Below are 19,345 nucleotides of genomic sequence, written 5' to 3'. Positions count from 1 at the left end.
TCTGCCTTCATGCATGAAGCTGAGCTGTGGATCAGACTTCAGCCTCACGCCGACACTTCCTGTCAAACCGACACTTCCTGTCAGAGTCACAGCTGAAGGAGGAGCAGGAGTGTGTGGGAGCTGCTAACAGAACTTTGCGGTTTTTAAAGGAGGATGATGATGTTGCTGCTGCTGCTGCTCATTAACGGTAAGAACCTCTCTGAATAATGATGGACCGCGGACTCTTTAGCGACATACACACGCGCACATGCAAGAAAATATCAATTTAATATCTTTACTGGTGAAAGAGTGAGGGACGGTCTGAGGAATGCCGGTGTCCCCTGCGTCGGGAGGGCTCACTGGGCTGTCCAAATCACAGACAAACAGTATCCCACATTCTTGATTTTTAGTTCACATACACTTATACTAACTTATTACTCTTGGAATTTTGGAGGTTTTAGCACTTTATACAGTAAAGTTGCAGGAGGGTACAAATAATTATCAGGCCTCGTTTTTTTAATAATCCCATCTGATAACACGTGAGAAGAATAAATGTAGCATTTTCTGTTGTCACCAACAAACAGATCGATTATGTACCGACACTCATCTTTCACTTTTTCACTGAAGTAAACCTCACTACTTCCCACGTCTAGTTGTTGGACTGGAGACGGAGTCAACTGAATCCGTTCTCCCTTCTGAGCGCGCTCCCGACTGGTGGTTATACCTACCTACCTTGGCACGACACATGGATTAGGACTGATACTGTGGATTATGTAGTGAAAGGTGACATTTGTGTCAAGGCTGCTGTGTGGCCAGGTTAGCCAGATGAACAGGTAAACGGTGAAATGGGCGTGTGGTGGATGTGGTTTTTCTTTCGATCTTTAAAAAAAAAAAAAGTAAACGCTGGAAATATTAGAATAACCAACCAGTGCAAAATTAAAAAACACCAAGTTACATGTAACGACTGTTTAATGGACAAAACTGTTTAAACCTGTGGTTCTCAAACTTTTCACAATGAGTACCACCTCATAAAATATATGGCTCTTGAAGTACCAGCCTTATGACCAACATTATAGTACAGTAGTATAGGCCTATTAACAGTTTACAGGAGACAATTTTATTTCTTATATGAACGTTATTTATTTTAACTGTCATGAACAGGATGTGACATAATGATAATGATAACAACTATACTGCATTAAAACATTCACAGCAGGTGGGATATCCAATATTTAAGTCATGACCTGATGAAACCTGCTTCCAGGTCCAAACTACTGTGTTTATTAATGTGCCTTATAATCCCGTGCACCTTATGGTCCGAAAAAATGCGTACTGCACACTGCAGTTTAATGTTGCAAAGCACCTCTTTTTAACTTCAGTGGATATTATACATGGTTATGCTCAGGATATGTCAGCCCATTTCTACTGGAAATGACTTTTGGTTAAACTTTCAGCAAGGAATTTGCATTTGCACTGTTAAAAGCTTTAATCTACATAAAAACCAGCTTCTTGTTTAAGTGAAAATAAATGGAAGGTTGTCTTTTTGATTTTCAAATATATATCGTGATAAATACTTTTGGCCATATCGCCCTGCTCTATTTGCATGTGCCTTTTTTTTATTGTGTGTTTAAAAATGAAGTGGCCATTTGGTTTTAGGCCACAGCGCATGTGTCTGTCATGATCCAAGCAGGCAACCAGGGTTTTATTTTCAGATCATTAGAGACTGTTGCAATTAAGGTGTGCATGGGTGAGAGTGAGTGTGGGCCCACCATAGTGTTTAATTATCTAGTTTTATTTGGTATTAGAAATTGTAGTGAATGAACAGTAATGAATACCACTTCATCAGTGGTACATATTAAAATAACACTAAACCCAATTGAATGAACTTATTTCCTTTATTTTGTCCTGAAATAAAGTCAAACTGATGCATTTCAGATGAAATCCTTGTCTTGTGGTTTATGTACATAGTTCATATTTTGGGTTCTGAGCAGGTAATATTGTGAGTAACCTAAACTGTAGAGACCCAGGCCCCGCTCACAATTACATGAGATGGCTGTGACACTTTTTATTTGGAGAACTGGAACCGCTTTAATTATGGTTGCAATACAGATATGACCGGGTCACGTCTCTCAGTGAAGAATTATCCTGAGCAAAACAGGATTTTTGGAGCACACAAAGAGACTGGACAGTGTGGAGTCACCTGACAGCACACACAGTACTCTGCTTTAAAGGGAACAGTACATACTGGGGAAGCATTAACAGAATCAAAACACTAAAATAAAATAACTGACAGACCTTTCTGCTCCTGGTGGGATAGTTTTGCAGTTGCAGCCTTTTAGCCTTCGCCTCTTAGTAAATCTGTCTCTGAATAAGAGAATATTTCAGAAGAACAGTGCTCATCCCTCCTCACAGAAACAATGCTGAGCAGCAGTGAAGCTGATCTGGAGGCTCACAGAATCCCAACACCTTACTGAGACGCTTCATTCTGGGATTTAAGTTCATTTATCACCAGTCCGTGTTTGTGTTGTGTTAGCTGCAGTTTTTTGTTTTTGTGATGAAAAACATGTTGGCTGTGTTCATGTGACTCATTCTGCCAGTTGGTGGTTTAGTTTGGTCTGTCTCAGAGAGATGGATCATGAGAGTACGTTCAGTTCAAAGGGAGGTTTCAGTACAGCTCATCGTGATGGCAGACTGTCACAGTGAACTCTTCAGAGGGAGCAGAAAACCTTCAGGTCCTCCAAAACATTTAACAAAGATGAAGATACAGCAGAGTTTAAAGGAAGTGCTTAGAAAATAAAGACCAGGAAGAGTCACATTTTCCAACATTTTCTGTAAACTCAGTAAAATGCACCAAACTGAGGCTGGTTCATGAGCACAGACACACTCAGTTTAATCTGTCAGGTCTTCACATATTAAATGTTCAGATTTAATAAATAAATGCATTAAATTTGAGAGTCTGAGTGTAAAACTGGTCTCTGTGTCCTGCTGATAAATGTGGGCTCTGAGACAAACCCGCTGCATGCAGATAATTTGTGTTTGTGTGTCCTCAGTTTCCCAGCATTCCCTGGCTGCGGTGGTGGAGGTGAATGAGGGGGAAACATCTGTCCTGCTGCCCTGTCTGTACTCAGGTTTTATACCTGAGGACTTCGCAGTTATGTGGACTCGCAATGATCTTCATCCTAAATCTGTTCACCTACAACGAGAAGGAGGAGACGACGTTACAGGACAAAACCAGCGTTACAGCAGGCGCACATGGATGAGGCCTGATGCTCTGCACACTTTAGACTTCAGCCTCACTCTGAGAAAACCAACAAAGACTGACAGCGGCAGCTATATTTGCTCCATGAGTGTTGGACGAGAAGAACTAAAACTGAGAGATATACAACTGCAGGTCACAGGTCAGTCAGAACTCTGGGTGGGTTAGAGACTCCACATGGAGCCTGTTATCTATGTGACATCTCAGAGTAAGAGGTCAAACTGAAGTTTTGTAAATTGTTGTGACTAACCTGAAAAACCAGCAGGAACATGTGGCTCAGAGCTAACTTCAATAGAAACAGGATGTTGCTGCTACAACAACTGGAGTCTTTATTACATGTGGAGGGTTACAATGTCAACATTTCCACTGTACACAGTGGAGAACATGAATTCTCTAACTGCAGCTTACAGAGCAGCAGGAAGTGTCCAGATGTTGTACAGACTCAGACTGGAACAGCTGCTATGAAACACAGACAGAGCAGAGACGGGTCATCATGTTTCATCCAGCTCTACCTGATGTCAGTGAGACTCTGAGGTTAATGACCGCTGTGTTAGGATATGTAGTGTGAATCATAGTGTGGTTCAGGTAACAGCGAGGGGACTGCAGAGTTAATGGCATAAAACTGTAGGACTGATGTTTATATTTTGATATTGTTCTGCTTAAGTTTTTATCTGTTACATTTATCAACCATCATCTCAGACAGCTGCTGCCTGACAGAAACACTTGAAATAGTTTCAATAGACTTTCCTGTAAGTTCATTATACACAAACAAAGCATTTACTCATTTGAGAGACATTTGTAAAAAACTAAATAGAAAGCATCTTTTTCAGTGGACTGGCTGTCCCAGAGAAAGATCCAGTGAATATTTTATGAAACCATTCAAGAGTAAAAGCAAAAGATCCCAGACACCCTCTCTACTTCTAAGGTTAGACTCCAAACTTTCCTTTTTTGATAGAGATTATAGTTTTTACGCTTATAGGGCTATAGATAGAAACAATATCAATCTGGCCAATGGTAGAGATTTTGACTATAGCTCAATGGCAACTAAAGAGTCAAGTATAAGTCAATTAAGTACCGTATCTACATTTCTTTCATGTATGCTGTCCAATAGAGGCTGAACCGTTTGAAGTCCGGCATCACTTGTGTCACTGCTCTGACTGCTGGTGGTTGAGACAGACAATGTATCTGTTAGACTTGGAGAGGAGGGCTCTTCCACATGTTGCTTCAGGACAGTCAAATCTGAGGGTGACAAATAAAAATATTACAATATAAGGTATCTACAATCAAAAACACAACACAACAAAGATACCATTTATACACAAAGGGCCAGTAAACTGCACGTGTCATGGGCTGGGTCTGTGACCCAGTGTTTGAGTTCTTATATGTATTTTTTGTATTCATTTGTGCCCTAGTTTAGCTCACCTAGTTAATTTCTAGATTGCTGTTTAGTCTTGTTCCTTAGTTGGTTATGTCATCTCCCCCTGTACTGTCTCCCTGGTTCATGAGTCATGTCTGCGTGGTTATGTTTAGTTCATGTCATGTCTAATGTCAATGTTTCCTGTTTTACTTTGAAAGTCTGTATTCAATGTCAGTGTATTCAGTTTCACCTCTCCTGTCCTGTCGTTAGGTTCATGTGTGTCAGCTGTGCTCCCATGTGTGGCCACTTCCTTGATCATCCCTCATGTGTATTTAGTCTCGGTGTTTCATGCAGTCTGTGTTGCGTCGGCTGTGTTCCCGCCCTCCGTGTTTCCATGCCCAGTCTTTTGTATCCCCAGCCATAGCATAGTTTGTTCCCAGTTTAGGTTTGTTTAGTTACTGCTCTTGTGCTGGCCTCTTTCTTGTTTGTTTCTTTTGTGATCATCAGCCACAATAGAAGGCTCGCTTTTGTTTAAGTTCACTCCCGTATCCTCACTTGTGTTCGCGCCTGGGTCCACCACACGCAACTCCACACGGTCTGTCTTCACAAACCGTGACAGCACGCTTTGATTAAAGTATATGTAACCCAACCAGTGCAGGGGCCTCCCTCCCTTGTGTAAGTTTGTGTTGGATTGGGGTGCACAGTAGAGAGACCAGTCGGACACAGGCCTTCAATTTGTGGCTCGGACCTCGCCGTTTATTCAAATGCTGGGGCAAACAACTCTGCTGCTGGCCCTTTGCAAATCACAGTAAACACTGCGTGATTATCAACATAGTAAAAAAACAACAACAAATATATAAAAAAACACATTAAGCAAAAATAATCATGTCTTTACAAAATTCCTCGATCTCAGGAATGTGTATGTTGCAAAACTAACATAGCAGGACTACCAGCAAACTGTAGCTGAAAAGCTAATGCTTCATCTTGCATTACTTTGCCCGAATGAATGCTCTGCTAACTAGCGGGAATGTAGCCCGAAATTGCGGCAGATATTACAAAATGGAACATGCACACAAACTGCTCATACTCTCATCAGACAATGCATGAACCTCTCAATACACAAAATATATGCTTAGCAAACCGCCATTTTACACAGTGGAACACTTATTTTTAAACAAAAAACCAATGCAGTACACCACTGGCAGTGCTTACCTTTGCAAATCACAGTAAACACTGAACCAAAATGGCGCCCGCACAAACAAGAAATCTGAACTACGGTGTCCTGCAGAGGACAAATGGCCAAAATTGCTAAAATTTAAAATGTATATGCAGCTCAATAATGACACCTTGTGACCAATTCCAGTCACTGCCTTACATATACTTTCTCCCAGGAGAACAGATGGTTATTTTGTATTTTATTATGGTAATATACAATTTACATACCACAAGGTGTGAGTGTCACATAGTGTGTTAGGTCTGAGCAGTCACGCAGCTTCTTGGATGATTGTGTTTCCAGGATGTCTGAAATGCATGTGATAAATCCAACTTACTGTTGTTACAGTAACCAGTTACAGTTACAGTTACCTGTTGTCCACAGGATATTAGACAAATTAAATAATGTTTATTTAAGAGTAACTGTACAAATCAAATCCTTCAAAACCTATCAGAGCATATATTTACTTACCTTCACCTGTATAGATGACAAAACACACCTCTTTGACTGCTGCAAGTTCAGGAAAGACATCCTCATCCACCTCTATACCCTGCTCATCCGTGACTTTCAGTGCTGCATTTTCCGGTATGAGAAACTTCTGCTGCACTGAAGTGAAATCATCACTCAGTTAATAACAACATTAGTACAAACCATAACTTACCTGCACTCATAAAATCTGTGAAGCTGACTTCTTCCAATTTTGCATATTTCTTTGTCTCTCTGTGTTTTACTTTTATCAACATCTTCGCCACCCACGGAAAAAAATACCTTTACTACTATGAAACACAACACAAGAAGAAGAGGTTGTTTATGGTAACTTTATGTGAACTGTGTATAACTTAATCAATAAACACTTTCTTACATAGAGTTAGCCTGTCCACACTAAATATTGCTTAAAATCTATTTAGCTAGACTAGGTTTAGCAGACAATGTGACTGCATGTTTGCCATGTCCTTGTCTTTACAGTTCTGGAGACAGGGTTGTGTGCATATCTCAGTGTGCAGCAGGACTAACTAACTGATGTTAATGGTACCTCAACATCTCATCAGTGCAGGCTGCACCTCTCTTTGGTTAAATACGGCCATTACCATGAGTCTAAACAGAATATTACTGTAGTTAGCTAACGTTAATTTAAACGTTAGTGTTAAAATTAAGAAATAGAAATAAATGTTTTCATTGACAACATGAAATGTGTATCTTAAAATACAGTAAGATAAGTTAGTTAGCTAACTTTTGACTAGCGTTAGCCTAGCTGCTATCTCCAAATCAGCATAACATACAGAAAACACATGTAGTGCTAGTTAGTTAACTTTATATTTTACTTATGCATACATGCAACCAAATATATACAAATAACATCACTACACTCTCAGAAAATCCCAAAGTAAATAAAGTATTTTTACCTCCTACATGTCGGAGTCCAAGAAAGAAACACAGATAGGCGGGGTAACGGTCGACAGACAAACAACACCAGTAATGTGTTGAATTAGACTCCTTAGCACCCAGTGAATGAACACCTAAATATTACACCACTTAGAGTACTCCCCAACACTGACTGTAGTATAAGGTGAAAAATAAACTCCAGGATATTTAACTCCAGAGATTTGCTGTGTAGATACTCAGCCATGCTTCAGTTACCATCAGTGTGACTGCTGCCACTTCTACACCTGTTACTGTGCTTTATTGTCCTCTCAGACCAGCAGGAGGAGGTGGAGGAAGGCTCAGAGTCTGTCATCCTGCCCTGCAAAACTACAGCTGACCTGCCTCAGGACACCTCTGACCCTGAACTGATGGAGGTTCATGTGTATCCAAACAAAAGTAACCTCCTGGATGACCAGGGCAGTTTTTATAGAGACCGAACAAAGATGAACGAAGACCTGCTGAGAACTGGAGACCTCAGTCTGACCCTGAAATACCCCACAGAGAGAGACAGTGGAGGATACATCTGCACCATCTACAGGGACAAGGACATCCTGAGACAGAAAGTAGAGCTGCAGGTCAAAGGTCAGAGATGTAGAAAAACACCAGGTGTTAGTGGAGGAAATTGAGGTCAAAGTTCAACAGTCATGTTGATATTGTTTTATGTTTCTCCACAGAACCATTTCCATCCTCGGCCACAGCTCTCCTGGTTCTCCTGGTTCTTCTTGTAGTTTCTGGAGGTCTTCTATTTTATTTCCGGCACTATTTCATGTCAGGTGAGTGTCTCCTACTACACTACCCATAATGCCGATGGTCAGCAGGTGTCCTCTGGTGGCTCCTTGACTGCGGCTCACACAAACTTGTTCCAGAAGCTGAAAGAGTTGAGAGTTACAAACAGCTGATACAGAGAGCTGAAGAGAAACTTCCAGGTTTGTTCCAGAAGTCAGAAAACCTCCTTCAGACTTAGTCACTGATCAGTGAAGAAGCTGCACAACATGACTTTACTAAACAGATCAATGCAGTGAAGCACACACACGTGCTTCACTGCATTGATCTTACACAGAGGCTGCATGTATACTTTATTTATCCAGGTAAAAATCTCATTGAGATTAAAATCTCTTTTACAAGAGAGGATGACGGAGGGCAGCAGAAGTTACAATGAAAACAACCAATACAAGTGAACAGAAATGTGAATAATATATAATAAGTTTACATTACGTTGTAGAAAACCAAGTATAATGTCAGCAGAAATGGTGACCTCTCTGTGGAAGTCCACGCCAAAGTTTTCTATGTGAAGAAAACTCCTCATTTACATGAACAAACTGGAATCTATCAGATATGATTCAAAGCATTGTAATAAATTCCCTTTAATAACTCTGGTGTGTTTGCAGTAAAATGTTGTGGTCTACTCTGAGGTCTAACAGGACAAGCACAGAAATAAGTCCTCTGTAACAGGTCATAAGGAGAACATTAGTAACCTTCACTACAGCTCATGTTGTGCTTTGTTGTCCTTTCAGTTTACCAGGTGGGGGTGGATTCAGGGGTGGAGTCTGTCTTGTTGCCCTGCAAAACCACAGTTTGTCTGCCTAGAGATGCTAAAGTGGAGTGGAAGATTGGTTCATACACCAAGGTCCATGTGTATGAGAATGGCTCTGACCAGCCTGAAGAACAGGACGATAAATACAAGAACCGAACGAAGATGAAGAGAAACTTACTGGAACCTGGAGACCTCAGTCTGACCCTGAAACACCCCACAGATGGAGACAACTCCACCTACACCTGCACCGTCTACACCAGGGAGGGAAACATCCTGATGGAGAAACAAGTGGAGCTGAAAGTCAGAGGTCAGTGCTGTAGATCCAGGTTAAAGGTCAGAGGTCAGACTCATGATGGTGGTTCAGTCTCAGTGGCTCCATCCAATAATGTTACAGTGTTAGCATGTCTGATGTTTGTGGCTGTTTTGGTTTTTCTTTGATTTCCAGCCAAATGTAAAAGCTTCAGCAGATGAACTGTAGGAGCAAAGTTCATGTGTGAGACTTCATCTGAAAGGTAACATCTTCTAGTTTCTGAACATGTGTTTGTTTAACATGTGGCTAAAACACAGGCTAAGCTAAGTCAGCTCAAATCTCAGTAAAAACCTTCTTTGGTCCTCATCTATAATCAGTCATATCTGAGTCACAATAACTAGAAGATGATTTCTAGCAGAAGTGTGAACATCTCCACATCCTTTCTCCATGTTATCATCCAAAGCTGTGTGAAGTTTCAGAGCTCTGCAGCTAACAGAGACTTTCAGTTTGCTGCTCTCTTCCTCTGACAGCTCCATTCTTAGGGAGCGTTAGTTCTCTGTTTCACTTTATTCCACTTATTCAGTCTGATGTTCTCTGATCTGTTTCTCTTGTTTAGTGTCTTCAATGCTGCCAGTGCCTCTCTTTGCTTTAACCAACCTTTCTCTTTATTTCTGACTTTAACTGATGCATCAACCTTTGAAAATGGAAAGAAATCAGTCAGATTCATGGCTGCATCAAAGTGTCCACATCAGCTGGATTATATCTATAGCAGCAAACAGCAGCTGATGCACAAATCTTTGTCTGTGTTAATAAAGTTGGATCAGTTCAAACAGTTTGTTGCTCTGCTTGAAAGCAGCAGTTTTTCTAATGCACCACCTTCATGTTTCCTTCATATTTGAATCCCCCTGTAGATGCTGACAGGTAACCATGTCACACAGAGCTCAAGCCTTTGAATCCAGCTGTGACTGTTGATTTTCTATTGAATGGACTTTTTCAAATCCAGCTGTAGGCCTGTGTTTGTGAGCTCATTAACAGCTGTTTGTTTAGAGAGACGTGGTCCTCACAGGACAGCCACTACAAACATATGATTTTATAGAATATGATGCATTACTGCAGATTCAACACAATAGAAAGGATTTGAAATGAGCTCAGCCTTAAACATGTGCAGCAGTAATATTGATCCACAGACACTGATGGGAACATTTTTCTGCACAATATTTCTACCCCTCCTAACTACCCTTTGTGAGTGTGGATGCTTCATCTCTTTGTTCTTTAAATGCTTTGCTTCTTTTATTGATTTTTATGCTGATTTCGTCCCCCTTTTTTCCATATGAGCTTACCTGCGATAGCTTCTGGACACTTATAGATCATTAGGACTAAAGTGTTCTTAACAGAAACAGCAACATTTTTATAGTTGCCTTATCCTCAGCGCTCCGTGTGTCTGTGGCCTAGACACAGCTGAAGCCTGTTTACAGCGTCTGGGCACCGAACAGCCTCAATAGCCTGGAAAGGGGCTAACCGCTAGGCTAACTAGCAACAAGATGCCTCTCCACAGATGACTACCACAGCCTCCTGCAGAAGATTGCAGTACTGGAGATAAAAATTCATCGCTTAGAAGTAAACGTGGAGGTAAATGGACTGTGTGGAAATGAAACAACCTTGCCTTTGATTCAAAACAATGGCGATGAGCAAGCTAGTACACAGCTAAGGAGCACAGATAACATGACCAAGAAAGTAGACTCTGTGCATTATTATAAATCCTCAAGTGATAATCCCCCCTTGGACTGTCTTGGTGCAAAACCAAGACATAAATCATGTCTCCTGGAAGGGGGAGGACGTACCACAGGCAGGGCACAGCGAGCTGAAATCTCTGAAACCGACTGGCCTTCACTTCCTACGAGACAGAGAAGCTCTTCTACCCCTGTATACGGGAGGAAACAGGACTGGACAACTGTGAATAGGAAGGTTAACAACAAACCTTCAAAACAACTGAATGTGAAACTGCAGAACAGATTTGCTCCACTATCAAAGGACCCTGGATCTATATCGGACAACCATCCATCTAAAAGTAGCGAAATAAGGTCTGAAAATCTGTTGAAAAGTGAAAGGCCACAGGGAAAGCTAAAGGCTAGGCCTGAAACTCTGCCGTAAAGGATGTACAAAGCATGTACAAAGCATGTGCGGTAAGAACACTAAAGTCCTCTGCTTTCCTAACGATATGGTCAACAACCTGAAGGAGAGAATTCTTCAAATTGCAGATGAATATCCAACTGTGACAAACATTGTTCTGCATACAGGGTCAGTCAGAGGTTCTGAAACGGGACTTTACTGGATTACTAAATACTGTAAACTCTCTGAATGCAGCTGTATTCATCAGTGGACCTGTACCACCCGTCAGAGGAGGAGACGGGAGATTCAGCAGGTTGTTTACACTGAATAAATGGTTCATATCAGCATGTGCTGACCACTCAGTGCATTTTATCAACAACTTTAATATTTTTTGGGAACGCAGGCATCTGTTTAAAGCAAATGGATTAAATTTTAACAAGTCAGGGGTGAAACTGTTCACCTCCAACTTGTTTTATTCCATACGTCATCCATCTGTGCTTGGTGCCAAGGCTGAGATAAACGAGGAGTTATCTCATAAAGAGGAACAAACAGTACTCCAAGAACAGACAAAGCTCAGCAGAAACCTTGAGGAGGAGCTCCATCTACCCCCACCCGGGAAGAGCCTCAGAAAGGAGAGACATCTGAGGCAAGAAGAGGGATCCCTATTTGCCTCCACCCTTCTCAACAACCAGGACCAGGGACCACGATCTTCCCCAGTGCCCCAAACCCCTGACAGGCCATCACCCCCATCACCCCCATCACCATCCTCCCCCTCGCTTTCTCCCTCCTCGCCACACCTGAAATTCACTGAGGAGATGATGGAGCGGGTCAATGCTGGGCTCAGATCTACCCCCCGGCCCAATCCCTTTTTGTCCCCATAAACCCCCCACCAGAGCAGCCAAAGGTTCAACATCGAGCCCTCCCCCCAACAGAGCAATCGAAGTCACATTGCCCAGCCTCGCCCCCCTTAGTTCCTCCTTACCACCTTCATGCCCTGTCTCCGCAGTCTGATGTGTGATGTGTGAAGGGTCCGGGCTGCGAGGATTATGGCAGTGGTGACTTTTCCCAGGAGAAGCTGGGACCCTGTTTACTAGAAGGTTTTAAAATTTCTGTACTTTTAGGTGACAGGAGACATGTGGCCTGGTCAAAACACAGAGAGCTGCACTCTAAAAGATCTTTAAACATAGTAAACATACCTCGTGTGCCACAGACTGCTCCCAAACACGAGGGGACAAGTAATACCTCTAAAACACTTAAGTTGGCTTTATTAAACGTTAGATCTTTAGCTGGGAAAACATTTTTAATTAATGATTTAATCACTGAGCACAGCCTTGATTTTATGTTTTTAACTGAAACTTGGTTGGACCAAAGTAACAGTGGAGCTGTTCTCATCGAGACGACCCCTCCTAACTACAGTTTTATCAGTGAGGCCAGGGTGAGCAGGAGAGGAGGGGGGGGGGGGGGGGGTTGCTGTCTTATTTAATTAATCATTTCAATGTAAGCAGCTATCTCCTGGAAGTTTTCAGTCTTTTGAATATGTGGCTTTACAGCTGAAGGCCCCATCCGAAGTTGTGTTTCTTAATGTTTACAGGCCTCCCAAATACTGCACAGACTTTTTTAATGACCTCAGTGAACTGCTGTCTGTGATCTGTGTTGACTTTGACTGTGTAATTATTGTTGGGGATTTTAACATCCATGTGGACAACCCTCAGGACAAAGGGACTAAAGACCTGAGTAACACTCTGGGCAACTTTGGGCTGACTCAGCATGTAACAGAGGCCACACATAATAGAGGACACACTCTTGACCTACTGATCTCCAAAGGCCTGAGCATTTCAAAGGTTACTGTGTCTGATGTGGGCGTGTCTGATCATTACTGTTTTCTTTGAAAGTAAAATCTCAGCCCACACAAATATATCAACAGCAGTGATCACAAAACGGTGTATAACTGAACACAGTAGTGAGATCTTTAACCAGGTCTTCCCATTAACACCTGACCTGTCCAGAGGTTCAGTCAATGAGCTCGTCAATAGCTTCAATGCAAAAATGTTAAAAAAATGTTAAATGTAATGGATACAATTGCTCCCATTAAGGTGAAGGTTATCTCTGGAAGGAAAAGTCTCAATGGAGAAACTCCACACTGGTGAAAAATGGAAAAAAGAGAGTGTAGGAAAGCTGAGCTCAGATGGAGAAAAACAAACCTCCAGGTTCACTATGACATCTATAAAGAGAAACTTCACAATTATAATTTACAACTGAGGAGTGCAAGGAGGTCCTACTTCTCTGACATCATCACTAAAAACAGCCATAATGCTCGGGTCTTATTTTCTACAGTTGACAGGCTAACAAACCCTCCTGTGCCAGTGGCAGCTGAACTTCGACCATGGCCTGCAATGACTTTGCCAAATTCTTCACAGAAAAAATCCAAAAGATTAGACAAGCAGTTGGTACATCAACAGCAGATTCAGGATATGTACTGTGTACACCGAAAAACTGTTTAAACACCATCAAACATTTTCACCCTATTAACAGCAAAGACCTGGAGGACATCTTAGGTCAACTGAAGTCCTCCTCCTGCTGTTTAGATGTCCTGCCAACACGTTTTTTCAAAAAGGTCTCAAAGACTTTAGAGTCAGACCTGTTACAGATTGTCAACTTTTCTTTAATGTCAGGTGTGTTTCCAGAATCACTAAAAACTGCTGTAATAAAACCTGTACTGAAAAAGGACAATCTTGACAAGACACAAATGAACAACTACAGGCCGATCTCAAATCTCCCATTTTTAAGTAAGATCATTGAAAAAGCAGTTTCTCAACAGCTCAGTTACTACTTAAAACAGAATAACTGCTATGATGCCTTCCAGTCAGGTTTTAGACAGAACCACAGCACTGAAACCGCTCTGACCAAAGTGTTTAATGACATACAGTGGGGCAAAAAAGTATTTAGTCAGCCACCGATTGTGCAAGTTCCCCCACCTAAAATGATGACAGAGGTCAGTAATTTGCACCAGAGGTACACTTCAACTGTGAGAGACAGAATGTGAAAAAAAAAATCCATGAATCCACATGGTAGGATTTGTAAAGAATTTATTCGTAAATCAGGGTGGAAAATAAGTATTTGGTCAATAACAAAAATACAACTCAGTACTTTGTAACATAACCTTTGTTGGCAATAACAGAGGTCAAACGTTTACTATAGGTCTTTACCAGGTTTGCACACACAGTAGCTGGTATTTTGGCCCATTCCTCCATGCAGATCTTCTCGAGAGCAGTGATGTTTTGGGGCTGTCGCCAAGCAACACGGACTTTCAACTCCCGCCGCAGATTTTCTATGGGGTTGAGGTCTGGAGACTGGCTAGGCCACTCCAGGACTTTCAAATGCTTCTTACGGAGCCACTCCTTTGTTGCCCAGGCGGTGTGTTTTGGATCATTGTCATGTTGGAAGACCCAGCCGCGTTTCATCTTCAAAGTTCTCACTGATGGAAGGAGGTTTTGGCTCAAAATCTCACGATACATGGCCCCATTCATTCTGTCCTTAACACGGATCAGTCGTCCTGTCCCCTTGGCAGAAAAACAGCCCCATAGCATGATGTTTCCACCCCCATGCTTCACAGTAGGTATGGTGTTTTTGGGATGCAACTCGGTATTCTTCGTCTTCCAAACACGACGAGTTGAGTTTATACCAAAAAGTTCTACTTTGGTTTCATCTGACCACATGACATTCTCCCAATCCTCTGCTGTATCATCCATGTGCTCTCTGGCAAACTTCAGACGGGCCTGGACATGCACTGGCTTCAGCAGTGGAACACGTCTGGCACTGCGGGATTTGATTCCCTGCCGTTGTAGTGTGTTACTGATGGTGACCTTTGTTACTTTGGTCCCAGCTCTCTGCAGGTCATTCACCAGGTCCCCCCGTGTGGTTCTGGGATCTTTGCTCACCGTTCTCATGATCATTTTGACCCCACGGGATGAGATCTTGCGGGGAGCCCCAGATCGTGGGAGATTATCAGTGGTCTTGTATGTCTTCCATTTTCTGATGATTGCTCCCACAGTTGATTTTTTCACACCAAGCTGCTTGCCTATTGTAGATTCACTCTTCCCAGTCTGGTGCATGTCTACAATACTTTTCCTGGTGTCCTTCGAAAGCTCTTTGGTCTTGGCTATGGCGGAGTTTGGAATCTGACTATTTGAGGCTGTGGACAGGTGTCTTTTATACAGATGATGAGTTCAAACAGGTGCCATTCATACAGGTAACGAGTGGGGGACAGAAAAGCATCTTACAGAAGACGTTACAGGTCTGTGAGAGCCAGAGATTTTCCTTGTTTGAGGTGACCAAATACTTATTTTCCACCCTAATTTACGAATAAATTCTTTACAAATCCTACCATGTGAATTCATGGATTTTTTTTTTCACATTCTGTCTCTCACAGTTGAAGTGTACCTCTGGTGCAAATTACTGACCTCCTGTCATCATTTTAAGTGGGGGAACTTGCACAATCGGTGGCTGACTAAATACTTTTTTGCCCTACTGTATGTCTGAATACAGACAGTGGAAAAATGTCAGTCTTAGTTTTACTTGATACAGTTGACCACAACATATTATTCAAACGACTGGAGAACTGGGCAGGTCTTTCAGGAGCTGTACTAAACTGGTTCAAGACATACTTAGAAAACAGGAAATACTTTGTATCAACAGGTAACTTCAGATCTGAGCAGACAAGTATCACATGTGGAGTTCCCCAAGGTTCCATCTTGGGACCCCCTCTGTTTAACATTTACATGCTCCCACTTGCACAGATTATAAAGAACAACAAAACAAACTACCACAGCTATGCAGATGACACACGAATATATATCACAATGTCACCAGGAGACCGAGGCCCTGTACAGGCTCTTGGTAAATGCATTGAGGAAATTAATGACTGGTTGTGCCACAATTTTCTCCAGCTAAACAAAAACAACACTGAGGTAATAGTCTTTGGCACCAAAGAAAAACGATTACAGGTCACCAGAAAACTTCAATCTATACATCTAAAAACCACAAACCAGGCGAGAAATGTGGGTGTAGTGATGGATGCAGACCTAAACTTAGAAAAACACATTAAGACAATAACAAAATCAGCTTACTATAACCTCAAGAATATTTCAAGGATAAAAGATCTGATGTCTCAACAGGACCTGGAAAAACTAGTCCATGCATTCATCTTTAGTAGGCTTGATTACTGTAACAGCATCTTTACAGGTCTACCTAAAAAAATCAGTCAGATAACTACAGCTCATTCAGAACTCTGCTGCTCGAGTCCTCACTAAGACCAAAAAAGTGGACCACATCAGTCCAGCTCTGAGGTCTTTACACTGGCTGCCTGTCCGTCAGAGGATAGACTTTAAAGTTCTGATGCTGGTCTATAAAGCTCTGAATGGTTTAGATCAGTGACCTCCTGACCCAGTATGAACCTTCCAGATCCCTCAGGTCATCTGGATCCGGTCTTTTATCAGTTCCCAAAGTCAGAACCAGACATGGAGAAGCTGCATTCAGCTTTTATGCTCCATATATCTGGAACAAACTCCCAGAAAGCCTCAGATCAGCTGAAACACTCAGTTTATTTGAATCCAGGTTGAAGACTGACCTGTTCTCAGCTGCATTTGAATAAAGTAGTAGTAGTATAGTAGTAGTATTTATTTATTGTCATTGTCAAGAACAATGAAATTGCGTTTGGGGCTTCCATACAACCCAAAAAAAAGAAGAAAATAATAAATACCCCTTAAAACCCAAGTGTACATATTTAACCCAGTGTGACTCCAATGCAATAAGACAATCCTTAGCAACAATGTTCGTAGAAATTCAGACAAAGACCTGAGAAACATGACAAAATACAACAATGCAACCCATTCAATATTATTGTACTGTGAGATATGATATCAGATATGATAGTTATCTATTTACGAAAGAGGGGGGGGGGGGGGCAGGGGGGGGAAGAGAATAAAGATATGATGCACCAATGCAGACCAGTTCATTGCTATTAAGAAGTTGGATATGGTTATTGTCCGTGAGAGGGGGGCAGAGAGTTCAGGAGCCTCACAGCCTGTGGATACAGGCTGTTGGCCAGTCTGGATGTTCTGGCCTGTATAGACCTGTACCTTCTCCCTGAGGGCAGCAGATGGAAAAGGTGGCACGCAGGGTGATGTTGGTCCCGCAGGATACTGTGCACCCTCCTCAGACAGCGAGTGGGGAAGATATTACTGATCTCTGGCAGACTTGTTCCAATAATTCTGCCAGCTTCTTTCACCACCCGCCGGAGTGCTTGCTGATCGGCCTTGGTGCAGCTGGGGAACCACACTAGAAATCCATACATCAGAACGCTGCTGATGGCACAGTTGTAGAAGTTCAACATCAGAGATCTGGGAATGTGTGCGCTCCGCAGTCTCCTCAGGTAGTAGAGGCGCTGTTGGGCCTTCCGTGCAACTGAGGTGATATGGTTGCCCCAGGACAGGTCCTCGGTCACAGTTACCCCCAAGAATTTAAAACTGCTCACCCTCTCCACCGCCTCACTGCCAATGAAGAGAGGCAGATGGTTGTTATGACCCTTCTTCCGGAAATCTACAATGATCTCCTTGGTCTTTTTGGTGTTTAAGACCAAGTTATTGTCGTGGCACCATGACTCTAGTTGTTGCACCTCTGTCCTATAGTTTGTCTCATCGTTGTTGGATATAAGTCCGAGCACTGTAGTGTCATCTGCAAACTTAACAATGAGATTGGACGCGCAGGAGGAAATACAGTCATGGGTGAAGAGAGTGTATAGCAGGGCTCAGAACACACCCCTGAGGGGCACCGGTGTTGACCACAAGGGTGGAAGAGGTGTTCTTACCCACTCTGACACTCTGTCTACGGTTAGTGAGGAAGTCCACAATCCAGTTGCACAGAGAGGAGTTAAGTCCCAGTTGGTGGAGTTTGGGACGGAGTTTGTATGGCCGGATGGTATTAAAAGCCGAGCTGTAGTCTACAAAGAGGAGCCGTGCATAGGTGTTCCTGTGTTCCAAGTGCTTCAGTAATGTGTGCAGCACTGTGGCGATCGCATCCTCGGTTGACCGGTTCTCCCTGTATGCAAACTGGTGCGAGTCCAGGGATGGTGGAAAAGCAGCTCTGATGTGTTTAATGACCAGTCTCTCCAGGCATTTGGCGGGAATGGGGGTGAGTGCCACAGGTCTGAAATCGTTCAGACATGTGACATTTGACTGTTTTGGGATGGGAACGATGGTTGCTGCTTTGAAACAGGATGGTACCAGTGAACAGGACAACGAGGTGTTATATATAGAGGTGAAGACGTCCGCCAGGTCCGCAGCACAGTCTTTTAGCACCCGGCCCAGCACTCCATCTGGCCCGGCTGCCTTCCTGGTGTTAATGCTCCGGAACACACGCCTCAGCTCATGAGTGCTCAGGACTGGAGCAGGATCGGTTGAGGGGAGAGGGGACAGGACAGGGTCGGTGTTCTCCCTATCAAAACGGGCATAAAAGAGATTTAGATCCTCAGCCAGAGTAGAACTGTCGGCTGAGGGTGATGGTGTTCTTCTTTTGTAGTCCGTGATAGCCCTGATGCCCTCCCAGACCTGCCTTGGGTTTGTGTTGTTCTCAAACCTGGCCTCGATACGCCTCCTGTGCTGCTGCTTGGCAGTCTTGATGCCTCTTCTCAGGTTGGCCCTGGCAGCACTGTATGCCTCCTGGTCCCCGGATTTGAAAGCGTTGTTCCTCGTTCGAATAAGTTGTTGAACTCCGTGTGTCATCCAGGGTGGATTATTAGGGAACACACGGAGTCGTTTCCAAGTTGTTACATTGTCCACACAGAAACAGATGTAGTCCAAGACAGTGGAGGTGTAACTGTCCAATGCGACACGATTGTCAGTGTCCTGCACCTTGAATACATCCCAGTCTGTGCAGTGGAAACAGTCCTGAAGCATCGGAATAGCATCCTGCGGCCATGTTCTCACGGTTTTGGTTGTAATCCCAGTGCTCTTGATCTTTTGTGTGTATATTGGGTGTAGCAGAAGGGAGAGATGGTCTGACACCGCAGATGCATGTTCCAGTAACTCCAGCGAGTTACTGGAACAGCTACTTCCTTTGTTCGTCCACCGCCTACCAGATGCATCTTGTTATTACACTTTTCTGGGCTTATCAGAACTAAACTGTCACGTATGCAGGTACACAACATTTGCAATCAGTTTACTCAGGCA

The 19,345-nt window shown here is 42.9% G+C and overlaps 1 protein-coding gene across 1 annotated transcript in view; it reads left to right on the top strand.

The window, feature by feature from the left end:
- The window catches only part of LOC113017929 (uncharacterized), a 142,757-nt gene that overhangs the window by 761 nt on the left and 122,651 nt on the right, over positions 1-19,345 (top strand). The window contains exons 2-4 of the mRNA XM_026161026.1: positions 3,030-3,377; positions 7,501-7,809; positions 7,902-7,995. Of these exons, the coding sequence (XP_026016811.1) occupies positions 3,030-3,377; positions 7,501-7,809; positions 7,902-7,995 (751 nt within the window). The remainder of the gene's footprint in view (positions 1-3,029; positions 3,378-7,500; positions 7,810-7,901; positions 7,996-19,345) is intronic.

The sequence above is a fragment of the Astatotilapia calliptera genome, unplaced genomic scaffold (assembly GCF_900246225.1).
Source record: "Astatotilapia calliptera unplaced genomic scaffold, fAstCal1.2 U_scaffold_3, whole genome shotgun sequence".
NCBI classification, from domain to species: domain Eukaryota; kingdom Metazoa; phylum Chordata; class Actinopteri; order Cichliformes; family Cichlidae; genus Astatotilapia; species Astatotilapia calliptera.
The sequence above is the reverse complement of the archived record's forward strand: the minus strand, read 5'-3'. Positions and strand labels throughout refer to the sequence as shown.